At 42.5% G+C, this 14,721-nt stretch overlaps 1 protein-coding gene across 1 annotated transcript in view; it reads right to left on the reverse strand.

Moving 5' to 3' along the window:
- LOC139051003 (importin-4-like) overlaps positions 1-14,721 on the reverse strand; it is a 113,796-nt gene that overhangs the window by 26,632 nt on the left and 72,443 nt on the right. Inside the window, exons 17-22 of the mRNA XM_070527983.1 lie at positions 14,603-14,719; positions 14,406-14,529; positions 14,112-14,223; positions 12,331-12,470; positions 8,311-8,558; positions 3,160-3,353 (exon numbers count right to left, since the gene is read on the reverse strand). Of these exons, the coding sequence (XP_070384084.1) occupies positions 3,160-3,353; positions 8,311-8,558; positions 12,331-12,470; positions 14,112-14,223; positions 14,406-14,529; positions 14,603-14,719 (935 nt within the window). The remainder of the gene's footprint in view (positions 1-3,159; positions 3,354-8,310; positions 8,559-12,330; positions 12,471-14,111; positions 14,224-14,405; positions 14,530-14,602; positions 14,720-14,721) is intronic.

Below are 14,721 nucleotides of genomic sequence, written 5' to 3' on the forward strand. Positions count from 1 at the left end.
ATGTTGAAAAATGACTGATACCCGTGTTCATAGCAACCAAGACGTGTGGTCCTTTTTTCTGACAAGAAAAGACAGTGCACAAAATAAAAAAAGATACCACATGATACCTGTCTGCACACCAGCAATACCTCACCATCCATTATACTACGTATCTTATGCATGCTGAAAGGCAGGGCTTTGCATTTGATAAGCAACAAGGATGAGCACTGAATGCTGCTAATGCATCAGGGAAAGAGCGCAGTCCCTCAATTTCAATGTGATATCTAAGCCCTTATTTGACGAAGTTTACGCTTGAGAGTACTGTAATCCCTGGCACATGGATCCGCTGTCACATGCTATTAAAGAAAAAAATTCACTGGCTTTCTTTTCTCATGGAAAAAAGGACCACACGAATCCTTGCTCCACAACTTTTGCGTTGATGCCTTATTGATTAGGCAAATTATTTTAAAGTTACCTGGCTATTTGAACATTTTTGCAAAAAAAGAAAAAAGAAAATGACTTGCAGAAATGATGTCCATCAACACACAGTGATCGCTGTTTGTGTAAAGCCCTACATTATTTTTTAATTCTCGGCGACGTTTAGTCGGAACAGCTGGTGCGAGGTTCATGTCTGCCCAATGGATGGGACGCATGTGCTCCAGCTGTGTGTGATGGGCAGTGCCCGTTGCAGGTTTTACGGCAACTCACAAACTTTTTCCACACTGCCTCTGTAAGAATGTGGGCGAAGTAATCGGGATTGGGTGCACTTTGATGAACATGCATGTTCGAGCTTGTTGATACGACATATTTAGGAACGCATAAGTGCATAGATGACTAGGACGTGAAAGAAGACACAAACAAGTGCTGTGTGCTTGTCTTCTTTAATGTCCTCATCCTCTAAGTGCTTAACCATTCCTATGAAGTTTGATGCTTGTCACCTGCAGACCAGCACACCATTACTGATGCCCTGCCATTTGCCAAGCCTATGTGAGTTGTCTCTGGCTTCATGGTCAATGCCAAGTAAAAGGATGACATGTGGCAAGTATGAAGGTTGTGAAACATAAGATATTTTAGTGTGATACTAAGGTTAGTTAGTCTCGAAGTGCTATATATGCAGGGGTGCGTCAATTGAAGTAAGATTTGGAGCAATTTTTGGAGCAGGAAAATTTTAGTTATGGAGCAGGTTATTGAAAAAAAAAAACTCATTTGGAGCACCAAATTCCAAATCTGGAGCAGTTAACAGAAGAAAGCTTGCTTACTTACAGAAAACAAAACATGCAAACTTTTTCAGCAACTATTTAGAATTAACCCCAGCAATGTGACACGGCTACAAAGCCTTAAACTTTAGTGTAATCATTTTATAACTTCAGTGGAAAAGGTCCTGCAAAAGTGACCAATGAATTCTGCGGAAACTCGCAAGGTGAGGTGAATTCGTAGCAACCTGCAAAGCAGGTTGATTCAAATGCTTAGAATATTTATAGGATGAAGCAAATAAACATAAAGCATAGAAGAAAAAGGTTGGTATAAAAAGCTGAAAATATTTTTTTTCAGTACTTCACAGTGCTCTGACCGATGAGTAGCATCTGACTAGTCTAGAACATGACAAGCCCAAACTTATTTGTATACCAGACAGCTCTTCCACTTGAGCAGCATCTGACTACACTAGATACCTATAAGACAAGACCAAACTGCTCTTACGCATGACTATAAGCTAACTGGCTGGCATCTTATACAGTTATACATGACTAGTGCAGACATCACTGACATGACATAAATGCTTTGCCTTTTTCGACATTCTCTTTCTGCATTCCCCAAATTTATTTAGTGTCTGCTGAAGGCTTGCATTTTGCGTGGCACGCCCCACTGGTGGAGAGTTTTCGTGTTGACCACACAAGCAGACCACATCTGCCCACCACTGTTGGCTCAGTGCTGAGCAAGCACCGAAGGTGCCGCTAGGCCTAACCAGTTTTGAAAGCAAAGCCGTAGCTCACGGTGCTCAAGAACAGCAGCTGACGATCGCAAAATCCACCATTTCGAGAATGCTTTTTTTCTCATAGCATCAATCAGAACAAAAAGAAGATACACTGCTATTTGCGGTGTCCAGACTGCAAGGTGCATGTGCAGTCGAGCCGTCTTGCATGGAGTGCAGCGGTGGCCAGATGCGGGCTTCGAATTGAACTTGCCTCATACCACAGTGCTCGTTTGTGCTATACATTTGACAGCGGTAGCCACTTATCGTGAAACATCAAATTAGGACATCGGTTTATACTACCGGCCACATGAGTGAGAACTTTTGAGGCTAGTCGAGGCATTTTGGCCCAGCAGGGTGCATTTTCAACAAATGTCACGCTTTTGGCACAGCTTGGTGCAGAAATACGCAATTGTATCAAAACGGCCCAACTGATGCAGCTGTTGCATCCCTGAATATATGGCATCATCAACATTATCATGATGTCATGACACTGTGCAAAATTTGCAGTAAGGTTAGGTTTGGCGACGTTGCTCATTAAAAAAAATAATAAGTCAACAAGGGTGCTTGTGTGTGGCAGTCGCATGGCCATTGCAGAAATAGAGTGAACAAGTCAACTATGATGTGATGATGTGTCCAGCACCCAGGTACAGAAAGTGAAACTAGTTCACAGAAACAAGCATTACAGTAAAATATTTTGGCCATTATGACACTTGCCAGTTTTTCTTCTGGGGTTTAGAGTGTTTGGACCTTCCTTTAATGAAACAAAATTACTAGTTGAAAATGTCATGTCAGTAACTGGCTGGCAAAACTTAATCTTAACAATCAAGCTATTCAGAATTTCGTTAGGACACATGGTCACTCAGCAGTCGAAAGCTGTGGTTTGTAGAAGCTCAATCAAGATTGTTTCATTTTAGCTATGACTAAACTGCTCTACGACATCTCAGAAATTCCCCGTCACTGAAATGGCTTACGCTGTCAGTACATGCAAAGCTCGCCCGGAAAATCTTATATACACATCATGGTATTCACAAGTTCAATCCCCAGTATTCACTGGCTATATGGGGCATATGAGAGTTTTATGAAGAATTGGAGATAACTGAGCATATACAAACAGTCCATCCTAAACTGCAGTCAGTGACTTGTTCAATATAGGAAGCTTTCCAGAGATAATAAAACTATATACCAAGGCAACAAATAATGCTACGCACCTCGTTATTGAAGGCAGACTTCACTAAGTCGACAACAAGACACATTTGCTCATCACTTTCAAATGCTGCACTTTTGAGTTCATTAATAAGAAGAGCCAACGTCTCCAGGGCTGCAAGGACAACCTCTCGTTCTCTCTCAATATGCCCAACTTCCACAAGCTTAGAAATAAGCATGCTTGCTGCTTTAGACGCATCTGAAAGAGTATACATAAATAGGTAGAAGAAGTCAGAAGAGAATGCAGTAGGCAGTAATTTTCTACACTTGAAATAGCATCACTAATCTTTTTACACAACAGTGGCAACAACAAGCATGACATTAGCATGTTTTTCTTTTCCTACGAAGCCCCACTGTCTTTAGACTTGTGAAAGTTTATTCCTCACCACAGGATGGTGTTGCCTCAAAGACAATAACTGGCCTATGCTTTAGCCCCTGTACAGCCAAAAAGACCATTACCTAATTGTTTTTAGATTACTTTGGCCTACTGAATCTTGTGCAAACAGGCACACACACTCAACACATGCAAAAGAAAAAATATGATTAATTAGGCAACCTAAATAATGCTAATTATCACTTCCCCGATTATCGTCAATCTTCTACTTCTAAGTGTAGTTTATATTTCTGCTTCTTTAACTTCATCATACGAGTTATCCACTCCTTTCCTGGCTTCTTAGTGCGTAAGTCTTTACAAAAACGTTTGTCTTTACAGCTCTTATTTGACTACCACGTTTTCTCTTTCCACCATAAAGAAATGTCACTGCTTTTTTGCCAATATAGCTCTTCTCTACTCTGATTCATAAGAGTGAAATGACGAGTGTAGCCTGAAACTACAAGTAGTCTGCTTGTTGTACACTTTGTGGACTGATGGTACACTAGAATGGCCCAAGCACACATACTTGTAGTCCTGAACCCCCCCTTGGGCTTGGTGAAAAAACACAGTCCTTGGATAGCATACGCTGCTGTGAACATTGGCCAAATTTTGCAGTCATGCACGACGCGTGCATCTCGCAAACAGAGCGCGAAGCCACCTTTCTCTCAAATGCTCATTTTTCAACAGAAGCCTGCTCCTCACTCTATTCTGGATGCTTTATTTTGTAATATGGCAGATTCCCATATGCAGTTGCTATTGGCCAATAGCTGACATCAATCAAGAAGGGTGTTTGGATCAGTATGCTTCTTCCTGCTGTTATTATGTATGTACATTTATTGACGCAGTTTAATAAGCAGGCTGAAGTAAGCGAAAATCTGCTTTCGAATGTTGATAATAATTACGTGCTTCCGGAAAAAGCTGACTATCGTCTGTTCACGCTCAGTCGTGGCCTTAGGCATTATACTTTGGCCACCCTGCTTATTGGTGTCTAGCCGTCGGGACTCACTAATTTCAGCTAGTTTTGAACATTTAACTAGCCTTGAATCGCATGAAACTTAAGATCATACCACATGCATGCTTGCCAGTGGGTGCCCACTCCTGGCCGCTCCTAGTTAGATGCACTTTGCCTCATAATGACAAAGTTATTGATAGCTCTTCAAAATGTGCAAGCTCGATGTGCCTACTATCCGTCGGTGAGCCTGGTGCAGGAAAAAATCGGTCTGCACCACGTAACACAGCCAGACAGGAACATATGAGCGCGAGCGCACACCCTAGCCCTGATGTGCACAAAGCAAACGCTGCAGTCGCATGTAGCTGCAGTCTGCTACGTAGCATAGATACCGTGGCCACCACGGGTTGCTGTGATGAGTCCACTGGCTGAGCGTACTGCAGCTTGCTGAGGGCAACTGCATATGGCATGTTTGGCGCGTCATAGGCACCAAAATCTGAAATAGCGGTGTCTAAGTGAACATCCAAAATCAAATTTGAACTGCGTGCCATAGTGACATTCAGTAGGTGGAGCACTGTGGGCACACCCCGCTCTGCCGTAGCCTTCACAGTGCGAATCATAGGAGGAGCGGAAGCACCGCGAACGGTATGTTTGATTGCCCATAACTTCACTTCTGCTGAATGCATCAAAGAACGTCTTGTGACAAATTATTTCTATATATAGTCTAGGTTAACTTCAAATGCATTTCTTGAATTCAATAAAATGTGGTTCAGGGCCCCTTTAATCTAGCCGAGTCAAGCAAAAAAATGGGGTTACAATGCCAAGTAGAATGAATGAAAAATATTTGTTTCTGTCTTTAGATTTCCCTCTCTTTTTAGGTACAAAGGTGTAAATGCGGGAAATGCTTAGTTAAACTACTGTGTATAGTAAAAGCTCACTATAACAAAGTCAAAGGCGGAGCCAAAATTACTTCACAATATCTATAACTTTGTTATAACCATTGTCCAACCTCACAGCCAATATTGCCCTGTCGGGATGTTGCGATTTACCAATGCGTAAGCTGAAGCTGCTGAAAAAACCTGCAGTGCTCTGCTGAAGAACTGCTGAAGGCATTCTCTGCAGTGTTTTTGTCAGCAGGATGACTACTTTCTGTAATGCAGCTGTCTATACTGCACGCAGAAGCAGTGAAACAACAAGTCTTGTCAGCGTTTCACAAGCATGCCAGTGGGATGCTGCAGGCCTCTGATTCATACAATGTGCATTAGCATACACAAGTGGATGCTTGTAAAGAACAAAAAAATAATTTTTTTAGACTGGTGCCTAGCGATGAGCGTTCCACAGCTCCGCTGACATGTGCATAAAACACTGATAAGCAGAGCAATTGTGGCGAACATTACAGCAGAGGTATGTTGTAATGATCCAGCTAATTTTCTGTTCTTATTATCATTTAGTGGAGCTTCATCTGAGCCAATGACGAAAATTTAAAAGAAAAAAAAAAATAGAGGATCATTATAGAATACGATCTCACGATGGTGAAATACCCCCCAACTGAATGCAGCAAAGCATTTTACGAAGCAGCCTTTCTTCATGTGCCACAAGCCATGTGCTCCACTGTTCGCATTTCATTCTGGCATACAGTACACTATGCTTAGGTGTAATATTACAGCACTGCTCTCTAGCCAAATAATGAATTGATTTGCCCAAATCAAGACAACAATTTCATAGGCTGTCTAAAGACATCTTAATAGAATGACTGGAAATTAGTGAGCCCAGAACTTATTGCTCTATGCGTTCACTCTCTGACATCTCTGCGCAACATCTGTACCTCCCGAGCAGCAGAATCATTCGGAACAGTCACCACTTGCATCAGACTTTCCCTATGTAGAGGCCAAAAGATGACAATGAAGAGTATGGTGCTCTGGATCTGCATTTTGAATGGTGCTAATGGAAACGACAAAAGCTTCAGTGCACTAGAAGTTACAGCGTGAGTGATATTGTGAAAACAGGAATAAGTTTTGTCTAAAGGGAGAATAACATTACAGAATAAGTGTTGTTCTCCCTTACATTAGAAAAGAAGCAACTATTCGACAATTTCAAATAGCATAGAGTTCTCGAATATATGGAATAGCAAACACTTGAACTCAGCATCTCTTGCTCATCCATTAGTGCTTAGCCTGGCATGGAAGGCATGCTATAGTTGGGGCATCTTTTGCCCAATACAGTGCCTCTAATGCTATCTTCGGCTGGTCGTTTCTGAGCGCTCTGGAGCGCTCTCGCGAGCGGCGTTGTCTTCGGCTGGTTGAAAGAGGGTGCGCGCCCTGCGTTCGGCTGGTTCTTCGCGATTGCTCTCCTCCATCTTGGAGCGCTCTGAGGCGCTCCGAGCCCTGTCGTCAAAGCAGTCATCGAGATTGAAACGTCATCGCAGCGCTGCGTCGCTGCTGTTGGCGACGGCCCACCGTAACCTTGGCAACCTAGGCCACTGCATGCTGGCGTCTCGACGAACGCTCGTCCCGCCGGCACGTCCGTCGGTTTTTCCGGCAGCGCCGGGAGCTTTGGATAGGCGAATCATCGGACGTTGGCAGTAGTCACGTGGTTTCGCATCGGCAATTTCCTCCTCCGAGAGCGAGTCGCACGTTCGGCTTGCGCGCTTGTCCCCTGCCTTTGAGCTCGGGAAACGCCCGATCTACCCGAATCTGCTTCGGGGCGTACAGGCGACCAGTCGAAGATACCATTAGTATGTTCCCTAGGATGCATACGATTAGAAAAAAAAAAAGGGGGGGGGGGGAGTGAGAAATTTCCCTACTCGAACACCCCGTATCTTTTTAGCCTTTTCAGACTGTTCATATGCCTTAGACTGTCTACCTTATTCAAGGACCTCCTATTTTGTAGCAGAATAGGAGTGTCTAAACATGTAGTGGTTTCTTTGAAGAATGAGTAGAAAATTTTAAACTTTAATTTTTTTTATCTGTGTAGTCTCTTGAAATTGTGTACGAATTCCTGCAACACTGATTTATGGACGCAATGGGAATGCCATGCCAGTAAAATTTAGAACCTGCAACTGCATAGGGTTTCTGCAGCAATGGTTACTTCGTGTTAAATACTAAAATTACGACCATATGAGCCGTCCTCAGCACTTAATCGGTTGCATAAATCATTAGCTTCTTTTTCCTAGTCATGTGTTCCCTACAGGCGCAGTCTGTGTTTTTCAGTTGGCACTGCTACTGAAATAAAAGCCTTTAGCGTGATTGTCCAGCAGGTATATTGTGCTAAAGTATGCATACGCTGGTGTTGTGACAATGCCGGCATGCCTTAAAAGATGCAATGCATTTTTCGACATCCTGAAAAAGACAGCGACCCTTGCACCACTTCCACGGTGCTATTCACACTCTTGAACAGCACCGCTGTCAGCTGAGCCAGGAAGGACAGTTCGCACAAATGCAGCGCCACTTGCCAACATGCAACTCTCCAACACAAGAAAAAGAAAGTTGGCAGAAGTGCATAAAATATAACTTCAAGCAATGCATCAATGAATCAAAGCAATATAGCTCTCCCTACATGGAGGTCATGTGATGGTACACCATTTTGTTTATACTGTTTCACCATAAAGTGATGCCACATGTCATTTTTGCACTATTTCCAAAGCCAAATACAATTTGTTGCTTATGGAATAAAAGCATGCCCATTTCCATCAATGTAACACACAATCTTTGCATACCAACCACAATCCAAAGACATATTCCGAGCAGTAGACAGCTCCCTTTTAAGCAGAAATACAAAGTAAGGAAAAACTGTAAATTCCCATGCTATCTGTGAAACCTTTGATAATGAGCTCACCAGAAATGCTTGCAGAGTTGCCATCACCAGCTTCAGTGGAACTCTTGAACAGCACCACCGTCAGCTGACCAAGGCAGGAAAGTGCTGCTTTCTGAACATCCGGAGCTGGGTAATCAGCCATCTGGTATACTTCAGTGAAGCACTTTTCCAGATATGGTGCAAAAGCTGGTCCAATGTTCTCAGCCATCTCTGCCAGGGCCACGCACGTGTCTTCCTTCTCTTCCAGGTAGGCATTTGCAACAGTGCAGCTGCATAAGCGCAATGTTTTTCTTAAACCCTAGCCATTACATAAAAATTTACGAGCCATGCTTTTGCTTCATGTCCTTTATCTGCACGTAGGCATGGACAGATGCATGCATGCACACACGTACAGGCATACCTGCAGATTGACAGAAACATGAAAATACAGGGTGTTCCAGCTAACTTTACCTAAGGTTTCAGAATATGTGGATTTGGTATAGGAGGACATAACTAAAAGCATATTGTTGGTCCTCCTATGGAACAAACCACAATTTTTGCATTCTGTTTAGTTGGATCTTCATCAAGGTAACTTACCTAATTTTGCAAGTTTATTATAAAGGGTTCCTGAAATGGTTTGGACTAATTTTGTAGACGCATAGGGTACAGGCACAGTAAAACATTTGCGTTCATATTAAGTGAAGAGTCATATTAATAGAGCTACGGATGATTACAAGTTACCCTCTTCCCTGGACATGTTTTCCCTTCTCAACTCATTTTCCAAGCAAGTGGGGCTAAGCGCCGCCTTGACTGGCTCTGCATCATGATCTGATATCATGTTGTCTACGTCCGGTGTCTTGGAGCCAGCACGCGAAGCCTCTTCAACCTCTCTGCTAGCCGCCCGACTGTTGATCCTCAGCGAGGGCTACCCAAGCAGCTTGCGTTGCAAGCATTATGTTGCAGTGCCGAGTGGGTCCAGTATTCCGGTAAATGCAGGCGAGCTGGGTGTTTCGATGGATGGGGGAAGGCATAGACATGAATGGCCTGCACAGTGCAGTCACCTGGTGGTGCGGAGCACAACCAGCCAAACACAGAGGTAATATTGCTGTAACCTAGTGTAAAATATTCTAAACATGCAGAAAGACAATGTTTCCACAATTACGCTGCTGCCGAAAATTAACACCAGCAGCAAAGTAGAATAAAATAAATAAATTTAATTTTGGGTTTTACGTGCCAAAACCATGATCTGATTATGAGGCCCGCCGTAGAGGGGATTCCGGATTAATTGCGACCAGCTGGGGTTCTTTAATGTGCACCTAAATCTAAGTACACGGGTGTTTTTGCATTTCGTCCCCATCGAAACGTGGCCGCCATGGCCAGAATTTGATCCCGCAACCTCGTGCTTAAGTAACGCAACACCAAAGTCACTAAGCAACTACGGCAGGTCAAAGTAGAATACACTTGGTTACTACTATATTAGCTCTTTGTTTGTCTGGTTGAGCTCTGTGCCACCAGGTGGCTGCATCCTGCAGTCCGCTCACAATTGCACCTCTGCCCATCTGGCAAAACGCCCAGCCTGCTTGCGTTTACGGGAATAAAGGACACGCTAAAGCTCTCTATTGTGGTAGTAATCCTCCGGTGTGAAGTTACGACCCCAAATGCATAGATCCTGGTGCTGATTAAATACCGGCAGCCTGATGTGCTGCAGCCACTCTGCTTGCCTGTTGCTTTGTAGAGGGACACGAGGTCCCAGCTTGACATGTCACCAATCACAAGATCTGCAGCCCACAAAGCAACAAGGGCAATTAATGGTGCTCGCAAAAAAGAAACCTCAAGACCAACACACACCACGCAGCTTGCATCAACATGGAGAATACTGTAACACAAGCAGACGACACTTGCTGTGTGCTGAAAGTGCTCTAGTGTAGTGATAAATTGTCATTAGGCATTCTCTTTGCTACTACTTTTTTTTTACAGAAGCAAATTAATCAATATTCCAACTATTATGAACAAACTTTGTTCACCATAAAGCTGGAAAAATTATCGACGATGCAATGTGGGCAGCCAATCGGATAGTGTGCGTGACTGACATCATGTGCGCCCACTATGTAGATGATGATGGGGCGGCTGAAATCTCAGGGGAGCGCCGCCGTTGCAATTGGTAGTGATGCACATTTTGAACACCTTAAAATAAACTATGCGCTTTACACAAAGCACATAAATATGCCACTTAATGATCAGAAGGGCCTACCCTAACGACTCAGTGTGTTTGTACAAGATTGTCAAAATCGTTACAGGATTCCTTTGAAGTTAGGTGAAAACATCTAATGAGAAAGTTGCAGAGCATTCTAAGAAATGTACGATTTAGCAGTATCTAACTGCTTACCTTGTCCCTCATCATTTTTCCTACATCACAAAGAAAGCCTGTGAAATGCTAGTACGAAAAAAAAAAAAAAACCATGTGACTGTGCACTTGGGTACCACAACTGCAGTGCTCTGATCATGCCACGTATGAACGAACAGCACTTTTAACCTAGATTGCTACCGATGAGAATGTGACAAGGCAGTGAAGCAGATATTGAAAATTCATTCCAGCGATTGGTCTCAGGTGCACTGCTGAAAGTAACAGACACGGTAGTTTATGACAGCAATGAGCACAATACATCTAAAAACCACCTTTCCACTTTCTCATTTGGAGTACAATAGCTTATAAGTGCTTTTCATCCATGCATGGCACGTTAAAGAGCACTGTGATTGCGGTGCACAAGCATGCAGTCACATGCTTCTTTTTTTTCACATTTCACAGGCTTCCTTTACGACATATAGAAAAAAATGACCAGACAATTCCTAGAATGCTCCAAGACTTGTGAATTCATTAAATAATCTTGACTAATTAAGCAACAAAATACAAAATATTGTGATTTGTTTCATAGAATGGCCAACAACATTCTTTTGGTTGCGTCGTGCAACATCAAATCTAAATATTTCTCAACTTTGGCTGAAGTGAGCTGGGACATCCTATATGCATAAATATCATTATAGTAAAACCTAGCTATTTCAACTCTCTGTAATTGGGAAAATTGGATAATTCGGACTTGTCCTCTGGTCCTGACAGGCGTATGTATTATTTAATGGAATTAAACCCTTGTTAATTCGGACAACTCTCGAAGCTCGGCGAATGCAAAGCGCTGCAAATGTGTAACTCAAAAGAGCCAAACAAACACTAGAATCCAACTGAAACGAAGCCGTAAAGCCTGCATTGCCACAGTCATCAGCGGAAATCGTACATGAAAGACAGAGTCACCAGTATGCTTTGTGCTTATTTTTGCCTTTAGAGCCTTTATTCTTGCATTTACTGCTGTGCATAACACCAAATTGTCCGTGTGCCTTATAACTGCACAGTCCCCATCCATGGTCGCATCGATAGCGGCCGTGGTTTCAGCTGCAGCAGCTGCGGCCAAAAGTAGTTTTGTTTTTGACCAGGGGCGTGTGCTAGCTGTGTTCCTTCACAACTTCATGGTCTCTGTACATGATCGCGGTGATAGCGGCCAATGTTTCGTCCACAGCGGTTGCGGCGAACAGTCATCTTGTTTTGACTCAGTGCAATGTCGCAAATACGGCGGAAGCTGTTGAGAATAAAAAGCGCTGGCTATATCGCGATGAACGGATGATCTCTTGGTGACCAGCTCACTGGAGAAAAAATAATCAGGATGTGCATGTGGTTATGAAAAGTGCGTCTCAGACGAAGATGTGCGCTGCAGCCACGCTGTGAAGGAAGTTGCGAGGTGTTTGCCGCTGCGAGCGCTAATAAGGCCTGAGATGATGAGAATTGCAGCTTCCGCACTGCTTCTGTGCAAAATAGAAACAGGATTTACTGACTTATTCAGTAAATAAAAGCATATTGATATAGTAAGCATTTGTTTATTAGTGGACATTTTTTTCAGTCCCATGAAATCCGAATAATCAGGTTTACTGTACTGGAATGCCTCATTTGTTTTCAGCTCAAAAGACAGTCAAAAGTGCTGGCAGGTTTAAAAGTAGAGATCTGTTAGTTGGACCAACCTTTGCTCATTATCGTCTTCACTGTCATCATCAAAAGCATCTCCTGCACTGTCAGTGTCTATTTCAGCAGCCTCATCGTCACTCTCTTCAAGGTCATCAAAGAGTTGGACGCTAGAGCCACAAGCGTCTCCAGGCTGTGTCTACGGCATGGAGAGAGAGAGAGAGAGAGAGAGCGAGAGAGAGAGAAACAAACATGTCATTTTTTAAAGGTAACAAACATAGCAGCCTTTATAGCATACTTCAGATTTTATTATCTTAACATCACGAAGCCTGCTGAGTTCAATACCTCAAAATCTTGATTTAAGCGTGGGAAACTTAATGCAAAAGTCATAGTAGCGTTTTTGACATGGTGGAGCAAAGTTTCATTTATGAATCGCTAAGCAAAATAATTAGTAAACATTTACTTAGAGGAATAGTTAATTTTTAACTCAAATAACAGTTTCTTTCGGTATGAACATACTTTTCATGGCACGAAAGAAAAATGATCAAGATGTTTTCATTTTCCTTGATGTAGAAAGGTGTACGAGCTTTCTGGGTTTAATCCATTCACTTCCACAGCCGGCAGTTCACCGGATGTGACGGCCAAGGCCAAAGTCAGAGTGACCGGCAATTTGCTGGCTGCAGCGGCTGTTTCCAGCTATTTTTCACAGATGACAGCACATTGGAGGCTCTTTTCTGGCTGTTTTAGATTTTGCACCCTAGATGGACATATTTGTCCACACTTTCAGCAGGACCTGTTTGTAAAACAATAAATAATTCCTGCTCGCCAGACTCCACCCTTTTGTCGTAGCCGTTGCAACCACAGTACCAAACTTACAAAAAAAGAAAGGGAAAGCCTTCACTGTACAACCTTTTGAGAGGGCTCATGTTTTTCAGCACATATCACTGAAGATTGTGAAGCAGACCCATTCGATGCTGTCCTTAGTTTTCAAGGGCCAACTTCTTAAAGTCTACAGGCTACATCACTTAATTAGCTATACTTTACAGGCTGTACAGCGATCATTCGCATTTTCTTTCTAAAGTCTTGTGCATGCGAAGGAACAACTTGTTTGCTCCTAATGCTCTATTTGTGCTTTTAATAAACAATGCTTAATACTTACTATGTAATGACAGAAACTTAACTTTAATACTAGGATGTGAAAAACATTTTATATTAATTGTGATTATGGCGCTTCATTGTTTGAAAACTATCCAACTATTCAATATTCGATTTGCTTCTGGCACTATTCAGTTCATATTCGAGTTGGCCTCAAAAATAATTATTTGCACATCTCTAATGCTAAGGTAAAATTGAGGGGAAAAAAAAAAAGCTATTATGGACATCAAAGACGCCAAGGGTGAAGGCCATATATTTAGTAAATTTGGAGCATTATCTAATAAACCTATGCTGCATCTGTGTTTGCAAGCTGTAGAAAATTGACCTGCTGTCAAGCTTGCTCTAAGTTCCTGTGTGGATACATTTAAGATAACACAGAAGGTTCTCCAGCGACTGAAATGCTGTTCACATGCTTTCATACATGTAATAGAACAATACTGAAGGTATCAGCAGTAGCTGTGATTTCACAAAAGGTTAATGCCCATTTGCATCAGTTTCATGTTCACAGCTTTGCTTCCGTATACACAAATTGCTCACAAGTGTTTGAAATATTAGTGTTCTCGTAAATTTTTATAAATAATTACATGATTTGAAGACCAAAATGAAAGCGAAATTTGAATCAGTATTAAAAAAAAATTAAAATTGTAGCGTTTGTACATTCTTGAAATCTACAAATCTAACATACCACAACACCTTCAGTTGACTGCAAGGAAGTAAACATGTGATCCAGGATAGGTTCCAAATACTGTGTCATGTCAGCTTTCAGCACCGAAGACACAGATGCAAACATTCCATACCTGCAAGGCAAGTGTTACACAAGCTCTGTTCAATGTGATATGACAAAGCACCAGTGGTAGTAAAAAAAAAGTAAGTGCAAGAAAGTTGTACTTTCGAAAAGTGACATTTATCAAGTTGAGGTCCTCCAGAAAGCGACTGCATTAAGAATTTTCAAGAGGCACAAACAGTGTACGCTACTCACGTGCTTCTGCGTAAATCAGGATCATCAACTGCATTGATCAGGTGTAACCCGAGTTGCACACACTCTGGAGCCATTGGCAAAAAATTGGAAGCTCCAATAGTCCTAGCCAAACAGCCCAATGTGTCTGAAAATGTGATTAAAAAGCTCATTTGCCATGATAAAGCAATGTGGCACTAGCAGCTCTGCTGCAGCCTCACCGACAGCTTGAGTTCGAAGGGTGGCATTCTGCTCAGACTGGTTCTCCGTTAGATATTGCTTGAGGTCACCTATGATCTGAGGGAAGTATGGTAGCATTGCCTCTTTTGTAGCATTGGCT

The sequence above is a fragment of the Dermacentor albipictus genome, chromosome 1 (genome assembly GCF_038994185.2).
Source record: "Dermacentor albipictus isolate Rhodes 1998 colony chromosome 1, USDA_Dalb.pri_finalv2, whole genome shotgun sequence".
NCBI lineage: Eukaryota > Metazoa > Arthropoda > Arachnida > Ixodida > Ixodidae > Dermacentor > Dermacentor albipictus.